Here is a 19,171-nt window from a genome sequence, read left to right on the forward strand (position 1 = left end):
ATGGCCCAATTTGTAGGTTACATCCTAACATTTTCCTCCCCATGGAACTTGAAGGAATCTTGGATGTTACCTCCATGACTGGAGATTACCTGTTTTCTTTCTCTGTTTCTTAATGAGGTAGCTATTGGAAATTCTTTATTTGGGACTTTCTCACACACTGTAGGACTCTCAGCATTCCTGGTCCCTCATTCATTGTGACAACCAAAGTGACAATCAAAACATCTGCTCTTACACGTTTCTAGTGTCCCCTGAGAGGGATGCCACCTCATAGAGGACCACAGGAGTTTTTCATGTGCCGAACTGGCTCCTTTGGAATTCTTTTTCCTGATTTCAAGTCTTTTAAAGATATATTACTATATTTTCTAATCTAATTCTTTGTAGTCTATAGTAAAGATGGTTAATGAACATGTTTTCTGTTTTATGTTTTTTATAAGCAAAAATAATTTGCTTATAGCCATCCCCCCCCCAATATCTGTATAATCTCTCAAAAATTGCTGGGTTTTTTTTTTTGCAGGTTGATTTCCCGCGGAATCTAGCCAAATCTGTAACCGTAGAATAAGGAACATCTGAAACTGGGCAATTAAGCAACACAAGACACCTTTTGTATTTAAAACCTTGATTTAAAATATCACCCCCTAAGCCTTTTCTAGTAAATCCTTATTTATATATCAGTTATAATTATTCCATTCAATTTGTGATTTTTGTGAAATTACCTCATATTTTCCCAGTAATTTGTGAGGGAGTTTGAATAATGGAATCTATATTGGTATTGGTGTCAGAAAGAGATTTAGCTCTCATTTTCATTAAAGGATGCTGAGTGTTGGATTTCCGGGCCCTCCACTTCAATCTGAGAGGCGGCCAATGAAAGAGTAGTGCATTTAATTGGAATATTTAAAGCCAGCAGCAATGTACTTGGACATTTAATTCAGTTATAAAGAGAAGATGGTGTGATTTATTTTTAAATTTGTTTGTTATTTTGTTTTTAAATCAAACTGTAAAACTTAAAAACTGAAAACTTTTCTTTGTGGGATTTCTAAGTTGTTAACCTTAGTCTCTCAAACTTACTGCCTGTTATCTGTATGTCAAGGTAACTTAGGAAGATAAATAGTATAGTAGTGCGTTGGTTTTCTCCAGCCCTTGATAGAAAATACTTGCACAATTTCATAGCACAAACTTTAAATTTGAGCTGCTTTGTACAACTGACGATATGATTTTAAGTTTGAAGTGGGATATGTACATGTTGTATATCCTACTCCTTGTTTTTTCATCTCCTGAAAGTGGTTTTTAATTTCCTCATATCTGTAGTTTGTTTTTTTTTTTTTAATTAGTGCTGAATGACATTTTATCTTATTCTTTGAAATCACCACACAGAGTTGCTATCAAATGTCTCAAATTAATACCAATATATTCAGAATTCTCTTCAACTTTGTCCCAGAGAAGAATTACCTGCAGTTAATTTTAACTTCTCTCACTGCCTTGTTGCATCAAACTAGTAGTACCTTTGTGCCAATTTGGAAGCTCCTTGCAGTTGTTTGGAAGATTTACAAGTCTTTTGACTGATCATTTGACTCTAAATATATACGATGGGCTAGAATTAGAAAAAGCTATATGCTTTACACTGATATTAGTGAAGGATTATATAAAATTTAGTATTACTTTCTAGGTATTTTTCTCTCTGTATATTCTGTTCTACCCCTGAAAAATATTTAGGAATGAAGAAGATATAAATAAAGTGATACTGAGGTGCCTTCAGCTAGCTAGTGTCAGAAATGGAAACTTACAATTTAGATTAAAAAATTTAAAGTAGAATATTAGCTTGACACCCAAAAAGTTGTAATAATTTCTTCACGGAGCTTTTTTGGCCACACTTTGGCTGTTACAGGACAGTGTGTTTATGTTTTTGTTAAGTCCTTCTCTTTCAAAAGTTTTCACTTTTAAATTGTGAAGGTAAGATATTTAGTATAATTAAGTAAGCTCAGTCTTTTCCTTTTTCTGTGTTTGAACTTCTTGATGAGGTTACGATTTTCTAGTAGCTATTGGAAGAGAAGCATAGAATTCTGCCTTGTGTTAGGGTTAGAGGAAGAATTGGCATATTTTGAGGTAATTCAGAAGGACTCGTAGGTTAAGACTAGAAACCTGTTTTTAAAATGAAATAGGATTACTGTTCACATTTATATAGCTACTATAGCTATATTTATCTATTTTAATTGTTTCTAATATTATTCTGTGTAGGCCTGCTAGTTTTAGTATGTGTGTAGTGTCATTCTTACGTTATATTAGCATTTTATGCACATGATTTATATGGATTTGTAGCATTTCCAAAGTTCGAGTTAGCTTTCCAAGTGAAACTGATATGTGAAATCAATCATTAATTTTCAGTTTCTGTTTCCTCTCCCTCTATGTGTGTGCGTGTTTGGTGTGTCTGTCTATCTTTCTCTAGCTCTCAAACACACACATATACACTTCAGGCTAGGGTAAGTTCTAAACCAAATCTCAAAAACCAATAGTGAGAAAAAAAATGTGGTATTTTCCAAACAAACGTGGCTTCCATTCCCTACCCCTTCTTCTTGCTCCCTACCCTGTTTAATGTAGTGATTTTTAGATGCTTTTATGAATTATGAACACACAAAATAATGTAATGAGGCAAACTGCTAATAAGTGTGGATGCTCAGTTAAAACCAGTATAATACAGGATAAGAAAATCTGATTTTTCAAGAAAGATATTCTACAAAAGGAGTCCTTTCTGTAAAAAATTCTTTCTTGTAGTACATTTAAAATTTAAATTCACTCATGTATAACTTAGAGTTCCTTACCGCAGGTCATGAGCCCTTTGTAGGCCAGAGGTCATGTTAGCATCTAACACATGGCCAAGTACTTGATTGTAACTTTGGCATCAGTCAGCTTTTCTGTCTTTTTATATCACCTATGCCATAGGAATAGATGGTAGGAGGAAAATTAATGTTAACTGTTTTTAGTTTGTTATAGGAGGAAAATTAATGTTAACTGTTTTTAGTTTGTTATAACTCTGTCAACACCCTATTATGGGAAAGTCACTGTGGTAGAAACTGAAAAATACATCCTGTTTAAAGCAAAGTCCACTTGTCCCCAGATGGACTCATCACTTGTGGAGACTAGGATCATTGGAAGGCACAGGGTGAGAGAGTGGAAAAATGAAGTCAAGCTGTTAAATGTTGTGAGTGGATTTGTTCACTTAAATCATGGTCCAAGTTTTGGTGCGTATCATGTTCCTAAGAGGTGAAGTGTGTTTTGTAGAGTAAGCTGTTATCACAGGCTATAGATCCATGTGTCTGTGGTACTCTAAGGAACAGCAGTCATTAGATGCAAAGGTGAAAACAATCAAACATCACAACTAAAAGGGAACTGACACAGCGTGATGTGCAGATGGGGCTGTTAGAGTGCTAATAAAGATTTTCTCTCTTAGGTTCTTAGGAAATTGTTTCCGAGGTGACATTGTCTTATCCTTTTGAATACAGGTCTCTTGACCTGAGTTAATTATGAGGATGAGAGGAAAAGAACCCCCGTTTTAGCTCCTTGGTAGTATTCCTTTGACACATTTCTATAACTCTTCAAAGAAGGAAAACCAGCTGAAATGTTTGCTTTAACAAACATATTTTAAGAAGTCCTTTGGGGTCAGTTTCCTCTCTTTTTTTTAATTAGGATATATACTATAGCAATAAAAGGGAACGACTAATGTTAATTACTTATTGTATGCTACTATTTAAGTGATTTTTCTAAGAAGCACAATGTCATTGAAAATGTTTAAAAAGAATTCAGAGCTCACATTGAATTTGTGAAGGCCAAAGAAATTGAAGGGAATGGTAAAGAAAGATAAAGAAGTCTTATATCCACATATTTAGTAGATGTTGTATATCAGAATACCAGGTAGTGTTTTACCTGCGAAAACATATTTCAGATTACTTTCTTTGTTTTTAGTGTTAGAGCCTCAGGTTTAAAAGTTTTAACAATTAAATCATTTTTTCCCCACAATATTTAAAGATTGTTAATCTATCAGTATTTCCCTAGCTTGATGAATTTAACTGTATCTATAGATCTGTGACATGATAACCAGTAGGAATGGTAATATTAGCTTTGAACCAATTGTATCCAGGGTTAAAATAAAAATCATAGTTAACTAGCAAGACTGTAAAGTTATGCCATATTAACTTGTGAGTCTGTAATAGCTTGACATCAATGTTATGGAATATGCCATGAATAATGGCTAATGAGAACTTTTTAGGAAATTCTCAAATTACCTTTCTTACTATACTAGTTTTCAGAATGAATATAGAAGTGATCCTGTTAGCTTTTTAAAACTGTTCTGCAGTTAATTTTTATTTTTTGCTTAAATAAAACGTTCAGTATTTGTTTAAATTATATTTCTTGTGAGCTAGAAATTTTAGAATCATCCTGCCTTTGTTTCAGTTTTCTGTTCTTCAAGATGAATGTTTAGTTTACTGAGCCAGTCAGTCATTTCTTCCTCATGTCTTCTGAGTCCAGTGACTATAATTCTGAACTGTGAATAAGTTACCAAAAACTTGCTGAGAATTGCATTTTGAAGCAATTTGCCAATATTTGAAGTGTATACATGTTTGTCATTGTGTTAAAGATTGTATTGTACTAAGAATGTAGCCAATGTTTACTTGAGTTGTTGGTAAACATTTTTGATGCTAAAAGTTTATTCATTACTGTTGCTTTTAAAAAGAAGAAATATTACATAAATATATTTAAAAGTCACGTCTTCACTCCAACTTTCCAATTATTTTAAAAAGGATTATTAGATAAAACAAAGGCTCTACTTTTTCTGTTATACTCTGTAAATATTATACTTTCTCAAGTCTTTTAGAACTTTTTGTGACACTATGTTGTTTCTAGCAAATTTACAGGGTATATGCAGTGTTCAACAACTTTGTTGAAGTGAATTGATAGTAGCAAAAGAAGGATATTTAAGATGGGTGAATAGCAAGTACAGCATATACTCCAAATCTAAAGTTTCTGTAGTATCTGGCAATCTCTTAATTATTGAACAAAGAGTCCTTTTACAGGATCCTTTTATAAACAGCAAGCTAAAATCTCTATCCCTAGTGCTTACAGCACTTGCTGTGTTTTGCAGGAGACAGAGTTATGCCAGGGTGGTTTGAATGAATAGATGTGCTGTGTTGCCTTCCCGTAGAATTGAGCCCAATCTCTCATCTCTCTTTCACTCTGTGTTGCTCTGCAGCAAAGCCCAGATCCACACCAGCATGGATCATTTTTTCCACAGGCCACATGTTTTTACATAAAATTTAGCTTTACTCCTAGTGAAAGGTTTTCTTTAAATTCCCTTCAGTTCACTATCAGTAAGTATTTACCGAGTGCGTATTAAAGGCCAAGAAATAATCTCCCTAAAAATTAAGAGGCCACTTTTCATTGAAGTGGATTTGAGGAAAAATAAGTTCTTTAATATTTTGGATGAAGGAAAGAAGTCCTTAAGTTTCTCCCATTAATCTGAGGTTAAATTTTAAAAAATGATGTAGAAGCTTTATTAGTTTAACAAGCATCCTGGAGATAAAAAGTAATCTTGTAATAATATACAGAGAAGTTGCCAGGTTATAGGTCATTTAACCAGCTGACCCCTTCCCAGGAAGTATATATGTAATAAGATAAATTTATTATTCTCTTTTTGGTTAGCATGTACACAAGAGATTATCTCCAAGGTTGAAAAGGCATATTTGTGAACTTCATATTAACATGATTCATTGACTCAAAACGCCAAGGTTCACACATGTATTTTCTTATAGAGAATGCTGTTATGTAACCATATTTCCTTTTTCATATTTCAAAAAATTTTTGATATGGAGTATGGATGTGTAATTGAAAATATGGAATAAAAAATGGAGCTTGTAAACAATTGGAGAAGTGCTCTCTGGATAGAATTATAGTTATTTCCTTCCCATTTATTTATCAATCTGCCTTTGTATATGTTTATATAAAATTAAAAAGACTTTATGCCTGTTAGGATGAAAGCAATTGGCATGTTTTCATATGCTCTTAATTTCTGCAGTTTAGCGACCGATTGCATTATTTCCAACAATGCGAATAAGGTACGTTGTGGAACTCACAGCTATTGCACACCCAGGGGATCTTTAGAGGTTAATTTTTGCCTCCATCACTTAGCTCTGTATGCTTTGAAATGGAGATAAATATGGTGAGGTCTTAGAAGGAAAATGGCCAGAATTCCCAAAGCCTGTAATATAGGTAAATACTCACTGAGAGTTCTAGATGCACTATACCTAAAAGGCAAATGATCACTTGTTCTTAACTAATATATTCTTAATTTGTGAGACCCAAAGGTTGATATCCGTTAGTTTTAGATTGTCGTGCAATAGCCAGGGTGCAAAGGTCTAGATGTGTCAGGATCACTACAGTTTGTTTCTGCCAACAGCCCCTTTCAGGTGACACTGTTGTTGGCATTAAGAAAAGCCAGTGTGGCATCAGTGAAGGATGTTTTACTATGGCAAGTTCAGTGTGAGATGGACTCGTTAGAAAGCTTTGTCTTCAAATAATGCCCCTAACTGGGATGGAAAATAGTCTGAGACGATAAAGACTTTCAGTTTCTAGGTAATCGAAATTGCATTAAATTCAAGTTTCTTTCTGTTAGACTTGAATGTATCTAGCCAATGTGATTTACGGGGGCTTTAGGTTGTTGTTTTTTCCTATTTACTTTGTACGTAGAGTTGTTTTGAAATATTGAGCACATTTGCTTTGAATTTTATCTCTTGCTTTCTGTTTTGTATTTGTCCTTTGAATAAAATTATAAACCCAATATTGATTTTATTCTTAATTCACTTTTACTGCTGCTATGGAGAAACCTAGGAACTGTGGGAGATCTTCGTAGGATTTCTGTCTTATGTTCTTGGTTATTAACTTGGAATCATGTGTTACTGAAGTTCAAAGCATTTCTTTCTTTGAAAGAAACAAAAAATTAATTTTAAAACTTCTTCATATAGGTAGTCTTTTTCTGTGCTTTAAGTGAAGTGGAAAAATATACTGGCCTCTGAGCGCAAAATTCACTTTACTGACACAACATTAGTAACTTAAGTACTTTGAGTTGTTTTCTTAGCAGAGACAGGTTTATATCAATTTATTTGCAAATTCCTGGTTGTTCCTGTGACAGAACACAGGAATGAAGGGAAGTGACTGAGATTCCCCAAGATAGAGAAAAGTTAGCTGCCTTACAGACACATTGGTCTCTTCAATTTGACCTTCCCAAAGTGTGATGTTCTTAAGTTAATGGTTCTCGACTCCTTTGGGCTTAATATGCTGAAATGAAGTAAGGGCAGCTCTGAGAATGTTGACAATCACCCTATCAGAAGATAGGGCTGATTTTTAATGTTATTATTTTTAAAATTAAAGAATCTATAATGGCTTGGCTTGTGCTCAAATAGGATGCCTCAAAATTGAATCATTATTTAAATAGATATTCTCTTCACAAAAATTTAACAGCCAAGTCTTGCTTTTCTTGTCATTCTTACCTTGTGCTGTCCAGTGTGCTGGGTACTACACCAGGTACACAGATCATATGAAAAAGGACCCACGGACAAATGAACTCAGCGTAAACATATATCTCTGTGTGCCTGAGCACATGACTTTGCCGTAGCAGTTGCTTAATAAAATACTTGCTGACCTAAGTTACAGTCTAAGTAGCATTTTTTCCCCCTTATTTTTTCTTTTCAGTGCCTTTACTTGCTGAGTTAGAGTTTGGTCAAGAAATCATAAATCACTACTGGCATTTCCAGTAGGAAAGGATTTAATATGGAGAATTGGGTTTACACAGCCATTAATTCTGGGAAATGCAGATCAGGGAGGGCACTGTGAAATCTGCCAGTGTAGGAATTGCAGCGAGCTACTGTCAGTGATCTCAGCTGTCCAAAGCATCTGGGTGGATGATTCTCAGGAAGATGCTGGGAAGATATTGGTGAGTCCCACATTAGCTATCTGATGCCCATTAGTCTGTTTGCAGTTGCCACTAGAGAATATTATTTCTACTTCTCTTTTCCCTTCCAAATTGTGCACAAATGGCTCTCATTGGTGAAATCTAATTGGATCTCTGTGTACAAGTATCCAGTAGAAGGGAGAATTTAGAAGGGTGAGGATAGTACAGAATATTGAACAGACGTTGTCCATCACAGTTCGCCCTTTGGAATACACAGCATCTATACTTACCCTTGTATTCATGTTTAAATTTCCAAAGAAGAACAAAAAGAATATCATGATTCTGCCTGATACACAGCAACTATCCCTGTTGAAACAAAGATGCACTCGCCTTCCCAAGAAAAGGAGATACATTTCATGAATTTCTCTATCCATCTCTGTGTGATGTTTATTCCTCTTCCTTAAAAACAATCCCCCTTGTTATGAAAGTCTTATGTAGTCTTAAGTAGAATAATTGGAAGGAGAAAAGGGAAAAGTTGATTAATTACATAAATGTGTGTGTGTATGTATGTGTGTGTGTGTGTATATATATATATATATATATATATATATATATATATATATATATATATATATATATATATATATATATATATATATATATATATATATATATAATTGTGCAGGGGACACGGGTTGGAGCCCTGGTCCGGGAACATCCCACATGCCGTGGAGCAACTAAGCCCGTGTGGTACAACTACAGAGCCTGCTCCCTAGAGCCCGCGAGCCACAACTGCTGAGCCTGCGCTCTAGAGCCCGTGAGCCACAACTACTGACCCTGCGTGTCACAACTTCTGAAGCCCGTGTGCCTAGAGCCTGTGCTCCGCAACAGCAGAAGCCACCGCGATGAGAAGCCTGTGCACTGCAATGAAGAGTAGCCCCCGCTTGCCGCAACTAGAGAAAAAGCCCACGCACAGCAACAAAGACCCAGCACAGCCAAAAATAAATAAATTAATTTAAAAAAAAGAAGATGGAAAAATATATTACCTAATCAACAAAAACTGGGGCTCTCACTAAAGGATCTCTCAAAGGTAAACGCTAAGGTGAGGGGAAAATGATCCCAGAAGGATTTGAGATGCAACATAAACGAATGGTGAGCGAAGAAACACTGAAATGAGGGTAAATCTAAAGCACTGACTGTCCAAAACAGTAATAATAATTTTTTAAATTTGAGAAACTATAGAACAATCCATGATAAATTAAAATGCTAGACAATAATGTAACTTGGGAGTGGGGGAGCATAGTTAAAACATAGTAAGTCCCTTTTTATTATGTGAGAGGAGGGTAAAGATAATAACTTTGGATTTTGTTAAGTTAAATATATGCATGTTAACATTTTTATGATATAGGATATAGTTTCCAAAGTGTTAGGAAAAAAATAGAATTTGGGAAATATATCCAAATACATTGGTAATAAACAATGTAGGAGACATTTAAAACAGACACAGAAAAGCTGAATGTGAAAATGTTCACTAGGCAAGTCCTAATTCATGGAAAATTGAGGGAGCTATAATAATATAAGATAGATTTTAAATAAAAAACGTTAGTTGAAAATTGTGCAGCTGCTATGGAAAACAATATGGCAGTTCCTCAAAAAGTTAAACATAGAACTACCATATGATTCAGCAATTCCATTCCTGGCTATATACTCAATAGAACTGAAAACAGGGACTCAAACAAATACTTGTATACCAATGTTTATAGCAGCATTTTTCACAATGGCCAAAGGGTAGAAACAACCTAGGTGTCCATTAACAGGTGAATGGATAAACAGAATGTGACAAATACATACAGTGGAATATTATTCGGCCATAAAAAAGGATTGAAGTGTTGATACATTCCAAAACATGGGTGAACCTTGAAAACATGGTAAGTGAAATAGTTAGACACAGAAGGACAAATATTACATGATTCTGCTTATGAAATATCTAGGCAAACTCATAGAGACAGAAAGTATTAGATTAGAGGTTAACAGGGTCTGGGGGAAGGATGAATGGGTAGTTATTGCTTAATGGGTAGAGAGTTTCCATTTGGGGTGATAAAAAATTTTGAAAATAGACAGTGATGGTGATTTCACAGCATTTTGAATGTAATTAATACCACTGAATTATACACTTAAAAATGGTTAAAATGCCGAACTTTGTTATATATATTTTACCACAATAAATTTTTTTTTTACATCTTTATTGGAGTATAATTGCTTTACAATGTTGTGTTAGTTTCTGCTGTATAACAAAGTGAATCAGCTATACATATACATATATCCCCATATCCCCTCCCTCTTGAGCCTCCCTCCCACCCTCCCTATCCCACCCTCTAGATCGTCACAAAGCATCGAGCTGATCTCCCCGTGTGATGCAGCTGCTTCCCACTAGCTATCTGTTTTACATTTGGTAGTGTATATATGTCAGTGCTACCCTCTCACTCCGTCTCAGCTTCCCCTCCCTGCCATGTCCTCAAGTCTGTTCTCTATGTCTGTGTCTTTATTCCTGCCCTGCCACTAAGTTCATCAGTACTATTTTTTTAGATTCCATATATATGCGTTAGCATAACGGTATTTTTCTCTTTCTTATTTCACTCTATGACAGACTCTAGGTCCATCCACCTACAATAAAATTAAAGTTAGGAAAAAAGCATCCATAGACAAAAAGAGTGTTTATCATGTAATAATAAAAGTTTTAATTCAACTGGTATTGTAAGGCTTTTTAGTTTTTGCTAAATGGTGGATGTACCTTTGTATCTCATTTTGGTTTTACCTTGTGCTTCCTTGATTACTAATGAGTTGAGTGTCTTTTTTTATGCTTATTGACCACTTTCTTTTTTTTCCTTTTTGTAAAGTGTCTGATCAAGTCTTTTCAAAATCAGTTTTTGAAAACTGGATGATCTGTTGTTTACTCTTTAATTTATAGGAGCTCTTTATATATCCTGGATTCTAGTTCTTTGTTATGTGTATTGCAATTGTCTTCTCTCATTTGTGATTTCTCTTTTCATTTTCTTTTTGGTATCATATAGAAATTCTTGACTTTAACATAGTCAAATTTATCATTTTTTTCCCTTTATGGTTTGTGTTTTTATGTGAATTGTTGGATTCATAAGGTCATAAGTAAATTCTCCTATATTGTCTTCTAAAACACTTATAAACTTTGTTTTCATCCTTGGATTAAAAATCCTTAGATTTGGGCTTCCCTGGTGGCACAGTGGTTGAGAATCTGCCTGCCAATGCAGGGGACACGGGTTCGAGCCCTGGTCTGGGAAGATCCCACATGCCGCGGAGCAGCTAGGTCCGTGAGCCACAACTACTGAGCCTGCGCGTCTGGAGCCTGTGCTCTGCAACGGGAGAGGCCGCAATAGTGAGAGGCCCGCGCACCGCAATGAAGAGTGGCCCCCACTTGCCGCAACTAGAGAAAGCCCTGGCACAGAAACGAAGACCCAACACAGCCAAAAAAAAAAAAAAAAAAAAAAAAAAGAAATAAGGCTTTCTGTTTAAAAAAAAAAAAAATCCTTAGGTTTTTAGTTCACCTGGAATTAATTCTGAGTTTGGTGTGGGATAGGATTCATTTTAAATTATTTTTATGTGGATGCCATAATTCCCTGCACTATTTACCAAAACACTCACCCTTTCCCAATTTCCCTGCAATGCCACCGCTTATATCAAGTGTTCACATGTGTGGATCTGTTTCCATGGGCTATTTGTCTCTGTACCAATTCAACATTGTTTCCATTGTGTAGCTTCATAAAAAGTCTTGATATCTGATAGGGCAACTCTCCTCTCACTGTTTTTCTTCTCGAACGACTTGGTTATTCTTTTCCTTTTGCATGTACTTATATAGAAATTTTAGAAACAACTTGTCAAGTTGTGCAAACACAACTGTTGACATTTTTATTGGGATTGCATTAATTTCATAAATGAATATGGGGAAAATTGACAGTTTCATGGCATTGAGTCTTCCAGTCTATGTACGTGGTTTGAGCACATGTCTCTACTTAAGTCTTCATTAATGACTCAATTTCTGTAATTTTAATCCATAGAGGCTGTAGTAGGCTGAATGGTGACCCCCACAGATATCAGGTCCATATAAGGACCTGATAGGCCTTACCATATAAGGCAACCTATATATGTTGCCTTATATAGTAAGAGGATCTTTGCAGATGTGATTAAATTAAGGAGTTTGAGATGGGGAGATTATCCTGGATTATTCAAGTGGGGCCTATGTGTATGTATCATTAGGAGGCAGATGGAGATTTAGCACAGAAGAAGATGTGAAGGCAGTTTGACCACAGACACAGAGATTGGAGTGATGTGGCCACAAACCAAGGAATGCCAGCAGCCACCACAAGCCGGAAGAGGCCAGAAAAGGACTTTCCCCAAATTCTCCAGAGGGAGAGTGGCCCTACCAACACCTTGATTTCTGCTCAGTGATACTGATTTCAGACTTTTGGCCTCCAGAACTGTGAGAGAATAAATCTCTATTGTTTTAAGTCACCAAGTTTGTAGTAATTTGTTAAGCAGCCACAAGGAAACGAATTCAGAGAAACTGCACATCTTTTGTTATATTTATCCCTAGGTATTTGATAGTTTTTGTTTTTCTTATAAATGGTATCTTTTAAAAAATTTCATTTTCTAGCTCTTTGTTGCTGGTATAGAGAATACGATGAGATTTTGTATGTTGACTTTTTTTTTGCTGCAGCTTTGCTAAACTCACATTAATTCTCATGGAGTTTTCTTTGTACACAATCATGTTGCCTGTGAATAATAACAGGTTTGTTTCTTCCTTTCTAATCCTTACACATCTTAAAAAGTTGCCTTACTGTGTTGCCTAGGACATCCAGTACAATTTGAATACAAATGGTAATAGGAATTTCCTTGTTTTGTTCCTTACCTCAATTTTCAATGTTTTGAAGACTTTCAACATTTTACCATTGTTTTATATTTGCTGTAGATTTTTGTAGACATCCTTTATCAGGTTAAGGAAGTTTTTTTCCTCTAATTTTGGTTTGCTAAGAATTTTTAAAAAAATACCATACGGCTGCTTAGGTATAACAAAAGCTTTTTCTGCTTCTATTGAGATGATCATATTATTTTCTTCCTTTAATCTGCTAATGAAGCAGGTTACGTTACCTTCCCAAGATAAACTCAATTTGGTCATTTATAGGCTGTAAATTTCCTTCTACAAATTGCTTTATGTTGTAGTATGTAATATTTGGCATATCCGTTCAAAATATTGATATTTTTGAATTTCCATTATGAGTTCTTCTTTGATTCATGTCTTACTTAGAAGGGTTTCTTAATTTTCAGACATGATTCTAGTTATCTTTTTGTTACTGATATCTAACATGGTCAGAGAACATGCTCTGAGTTATTTTAATCTTTTGGATGCTTGCTTTCAGTCTGGAATATGGTCAATTTTTTCAAGTGTTCTATGTGTACTTGTCTTTAATATTACTATGCTGTTGCTGGGTATAGTGTTCTATATCTATCCATTAGGTTGTATGTCAACTGTGTTGTTCAAATCTTATATATCCTCATTGATTGTTTTGTTTGCTTGTTCTGTCAATAACTGAGAGAGATCCACTATGACAGTGGCATTATCTCATTTCTTCTCATATTACTGCTTTATATATTTCTTCTCATATATTTGCTTTAGATATTTTGATACTGTATTTAGGTGTATACGTACTTCAAATTGTTATTGATGAATTAAATTTTTTTTTCTTATAAAAGAACCCTCTTTATCCTCTAGTCATAATTTTTACTTCAAGATTCAGTTTGGGGACTTCCCTGGTGGCGCAGTGGTTAAGAATCCACCTGCCAGTGCGGGGGACATGGGTTCGAGCTCTGGTCCAGGAAGATCCCACATGCTGCGTTGCAACTAAGCCCGTGTGCCACAAATACTGAGCCTGTGCTCTAGAGCCCGCGAGCCACAACTACTGAGCCTGCGTGCCACAACTACTGAAGCCCGTGTGCCTAGAGCCCGTGCTCCACAACAAGAGAAGCCACCGTAATGAGAAGACTGTGCGCTGCAACGAAGAGTAGCCCCCGCTCGCCACAACTAGAGAAAGCCGGAGTGCAACAACGAAGACCCAACAGAGCCAAAAATAAAAAAATAAATAAATTTATATAAAAAAATGATTCAGTTTGTCAGTAATACAGTCACACCAATTTTCTTCTGGTTAATATTTGCATGATATATATTTTTCATCTTTTTATTTTCAACCTTTTTGGATCCTTATGTTTTAGATATAAACTATTGTAAACAGCAAAAAATTAGATTTTTAAAAATCCAATTTGAAAATATTTGTCTTTTAAATAGAGCAATTTATATTTAAAATGTAATTTATGTTCATATAAGTTTATACCTAGAGTTTTATTTTGTTCCTTCTCTTTGACCTGCCAGTCCTGTGTTTCTTTTTCTCTCCTTTTTAGGCTCCTCTTTGGATTAAATATTTTTTTATCATCCCATTTTTTTCACTTCTATTTGTTTGGATATTATACTCTGTTTCTGTCCTTTTAGGGGTTACAGTAGAAATCACAATATTCATATATAACATATCAAAATCTGAAGTTAATCTATGTTATCCTCCTCCCAGACTGTGGAAGGACCTTAGGAAATTTTAATTTGTTTCCCCACTCCTTACTCATATGTTATTATTAACATATATTTAAATTATACTATTTAACCTCATAAGAAATTATTATTCTTTTATACGGTCATTGTTCATTTAGATTTATGCACATTTATCTTTATACATTCTTGCTTATCATGCCTGTGTCTGGGATTCCTTCCTTTGGGTTTCCTTTGGTGATGGACTGCTAGAGGCACATTCTCTTTGATTTTACTTGTCTGAATATGTCTTATTTTTCTGGGCATAGAATTCCAGGTAGGTAGTTATTTCTTTCAGCATATAATCTCTTTGCTTCCATTGTGGCTGAGGAGATAGTCTATTGTTCTTAAAGGGAATCTGTTATTTCTCTATGGTGCTTTTTAGGATCTCCTCCTCGGTTTTGGTGGTCTGCAGGTTTGCTCTGTTGTTTCCAAGTGTGGATTTCTTTTTATTTACCCTATTTGGGATTCACTGAGCTTGACTTCAGGGATTTTGAATTGGAAAAGTCTCATCTAGTAACTCTTTGAATATCTTCCCTTCTCCATTTAGCCTCTCATTTCCCTCTGGTACCCTGATTAGACATGTGTTAGACAATCTCACCCTATCCTCCATGTCTCTTAACCTCTCAGGTGTATTTTTCATCTTTTTATCTCTCTGTGAATCATTACAGATGATTTCTTCTAATCTGTCTTCTGGTTCACTAGTTTACTCTTAGCTGTGTCTAATTTGTTCTGAAAGCAATTCTTTGAGTTTTTTTTTTTTTAAGAACTTTATTAAGGAATACTTTATATACTATAAGCTTTATCCATTTTCACTGTAGAATTCGAAAAGTTTTTGAAAATTTATAGAGTTGTGCAACCATCATCACATTCCAGTTGTAGAATATTTTTATCTCCCCAGAAAGTTCCTTTGTGCCTGATGACAGTCAATCCACTGACTTTTTAAATTTCAATGATTTTATCTATCTATATAAATATAGAAATACATATTTACTATAATATATTTATATAATATTTAATATAAATATATTTGTATATTTAACATAACTATACATATATATATTTGTGTGTGTGTGTGTGCTTTTTGGTTATTTTTCAGCTTTGGTGACTATTTTCTCTTCCTTGAAGCTTTTTTCAACCTTGTCTTTTACTTTTTTAAACATGATATGCAGAGTTATTTTTAATTCTATGCCTGCTATTTCCAGTATCAGGGTGGTCTGTTATTTCTGCTGACATTCACTCCTAGTGACTTATTTCTTTGTGTGTTTTGTTCATTTTGACTGTGAGTTCCTCAGAGAATTACTTTTGGGAATTCTTTGAAGCCTAGGTTGAAGGTGCCTTCCTTCAGAGAGGTTTTGCATTTATTTCCGTGAGGCGCCTAAGACTCTACCCGTCCAGAAATGCTTTCTACATTCATGGTTTGAGATTTTTGCTATCAAGTGATGTGAATTTGGGGCTTAAATGTGCACAACACTAACTCCTAAAGGACCCGATTGGTATCTGGTCATCATTGTTTCCCAATAAAATTTTACAAAGAGAGACTACCATGTCTCCCTTAGAGCCATGTCTCCTTTTAGGCCTTGGGGAAGTAGCTCTCAAATTTTAGTGTGCCTGAGAAGCCTATTAAAAAGTGCAGATTCTCAGGTCAACAGCAGAGACTGTGATTCAGTGAGTGGAGTTGCAGCCCAGGAATCTGCATTTCTAACAATCACCAAAGATAATCTGGGTACAGGTGGCCAAGAGCCACACTTCGAGAAACATCACCTTTAGATCTCATAGCTTCATTGGGTCCACTGTACAGCCTCAGGCAAGAGTGTGTGTGTGAGCCATGGCTCTCTGTCTCCCTGGAGGAAAACATTCATTGAAATGTTCAGTAACCATTTACCTCTTTATATTCATGGGCCAACCTACTTAAGTCTATTCTTTAGACCATGGTATGGGAGGGAGCACTGTGTGCTCCTGCAGATCTGATTCTGAGTGAAATAATAAGAGAAAAAGTACCTTGTATATTGTGATTTATAATAAATGTGTATTTGGTCTTTGTCTAGTTTCTGGCACAGAGCTCCTAAAACCCTTGGAATTTCCTGAGTGATGAGCATCGTAAGATGCTCTTATTGTGTTAATGAGGTGACTTTTGGAAAGCTCCTAGGTCACCTAAGGATGGGGGCTCGTTGCCAGGGGAACCAACCACGCGATTAGAGGGTTAGAACTTTTAGTCCCATCCCCTGATTTCCAGGGAGCGGAGAAGGGCTGGAGGTTGAACCAGTCAACAATGGCCAATGATTTAATCAACCTTGCTTATATGAGGACGCTTCCAGAAAACTCCAGAAGGACGGTGTTTAGAGCTTCCGGGTTGGTGAACACATGGAGGTGCTGGGAGAGCATGGAAGCTCCATGCCCCTTCCCCATATGTTGCCTCATGCATCTCTTCTATCTGGCTGTTGATTCATATTCTTTAATATCCTTTGTAATAAACCAATAATCTGGTGAGTAACCAGGTTTCCTGAGTTCTGTGAGCCTCTCTACCAAATGAACTGAACCCAAGGCGGGTGGGGGGGGGGTGTCATGGGAAGCTCTAATTTATAGCTAGCCAGAAGCACAGGTAACAACCTGGGTTTGTGATTGACATCTAAAGTGGAGGGCAGTCTTGTGCGAATGAGCCCTTATCCTGTGGAATCTGATGCTATCTCCAGGTAGATAGTGTCAGAATTGAATTAATTGCTTGGTGGTGTGGGGAACCATTCCCCCCATTGGAATTGATATCAAATTATTAATATAGTTGTTCAAATATTTACAACACTTTGAAGAAAGTAATGATGTAAAAGGCCTCATTTATGCAAAAAGTTATTTTGCTTCTCTTTTCTTGCTCCCCAGTTGGTGCAGAGCTAGGCAGAGGCATTATTTTCTTCGTGTGATGCTGAGACTGAAACACACTAAGATAAGCCAATTTGTCCTTCTCTAAAAGTCGTTTTGGGCTCCCACATACCCTGGGCTGAGTTGGAAATGTGTGAATTGAAGCCTGAGTTGAGATTGAAAAAACATAGTGAATTGGGGTCATGAAGCCCTTAAACACTTATTACCTGAGAAAATGTCTATAAAGGGACTTTTAATCCTGTAATGTATGTAACATATGTAATATATGTAGCATATGGAAGGGGAAACTTACCAGAAATGTGAATGGGAAGTAGGTAATAGAGAGAGAGAGACGGTGTTACTTATTCTCTATTAAATTAAGAACTTTAAAAAGTAAGCACAACTATAGCAAGCCGGGTTTTTTTAAAAAAAGGGGAATCCAAAATTTGACCAAACTTAATAAATAACCTTAACTCTATGTATTCTAACCTCACTGTATCTCTGCAGGTCTGGTTTCCTGGTATCTCAAGGAGAACATTTCATGTAAAAGCCAAACAATTCTCAATCATAAATCTCATGCTTTATACACTTGAAGATAATAAAGTCCTTGATTCCAGTTAATTTCACTTTTCTTTTCTATTATCAATGCCCCTGTCCTTTTGAAAATTGGAATGTGGAATCCAATGTGGCAAATGGTAAGAGGTGGGAAATGCTACTGGAAAATAATCTGATGTCAATTTACTTTTCTCCTGGAGTAGAGCAATCCTTTCCCCCAGTGGTTGGGCCCGGACCATCAGCCTCGGGTGAGCAGACAGAGAGGGTGACTGTGACTGCTGCATTCTCTAAAGGTCTCTCTTTTTGGAGGGACCAGAGATCCCCGCTTGGGTGTAAGTGGATCAGACATATTTGGACATGTCTGAACGGGTGGGCGGGGCCCCCCAGATGCCTATTTGGGTGAGGGCCTGAGCAGCCTCCTGCGGATTAGACTAACCCTTTGACCTCAGCCGCTGGAGGGGAGGGTACACTGAGACGGGCCAGGTGCCACCACTTGGACTGGTCATTGGATATGTGGCTGGGTTCTTTGGATGGCAGGGGTATCTTCTGCTACAAATGTCAATAAGACAATTAGACAGTGTGTACAGCAGCCTGGTTTGATGCTTATTAACTGAACAGAAACCAAGGGCCATGAGGGCTTCTCTGCAGCTTCACCACATACCAGAGGGTGCCCTGACTTCCAGGGAGAGTGCAGAGGTGATGGGGACCCTGTGGACACCACCGAGGGATAGGCTGCACTACATCTGTCTCGCAGTGGATTCGTTCAAGGGCACGTCTAATTACACCCCCTAAGATGCTCTGTGAACAGGTGGGAGAAAAACCCAGAGCGAAGGTGGGTTACAGCTGCCCATATGTTAATATTATTTCATTGGCCCTGCAGGCTTGTGGGGCCCAAGGAAACTTGGGTTACATTAAAAAAGGAAAAGCATACTGTAGTTGGCAAACAAAATGTGTCTTTGTGTGTGTGTGTGAGAGAGAGAAAGAGAGAGAGAGAGAAAGAGACAGAAATGAGCTTTCATTTAGAAGCTTTGGCCGTGGTTTCAACTGGTTCCCCTCCACTTTTTAAATGATATTTTCTGAGCCTGGAAACCAAGCAGGCAGATCATGGAATTTTGGCTGGAGATGTTTTTAAAAAATGTAGACTAGCAGTGAAAAAGGAGGCGGGAATT

General features: G+C 36.4%; 1 protein-coding gene across 4 annotated transcripts in view; it reads left to right on the forward strand.

The window, feature by feature from the left end:
* GFPT1 (glutamine--fructose-6-phosphate transaminase 1) overlaps window positions 1-18,073 on the forward strand; it is a 79,580-nt gene extending 61,507 nt beyond the window's left edge. For 2 of the 4 annotated variants that reach the window (XM_082356340.1, XM_082356341.1), the window contains one exon: window positions 8,619-18,073. In XM_082356340.1, the coding sequence (XP_082212466.1) occupies window positions 8,619-8,732 (114 nt within the window). In that variant the 3' untranslated portion in view covers window positions 8,733-18,073. Of the gene's footprint in view, window positions 1-514; window positions 6,824-8,618 lie in introns of those variants that run through there. The other 2 variants (XM_082356342.1, XM_082356343.1) reach the window with 1 other exon arrangement.
* The last annotated feature ends 1,098 nt before the right edge of the window (window positions 18,074-19,171 follow it).

This window comes from Balaenoptera borealis, assembly GCF_965194805.1.
Source record: "Balaenoptera borealis genome assembly, chromosome: 15".
Taxonomy (NCBI): domain Eukaryota; kingdom Metazoa; phylum Chordata; class Mammalia; order Artiodactyla; family Balaenopteridae; genus Balaenoptera; species Balaenoptera borealis.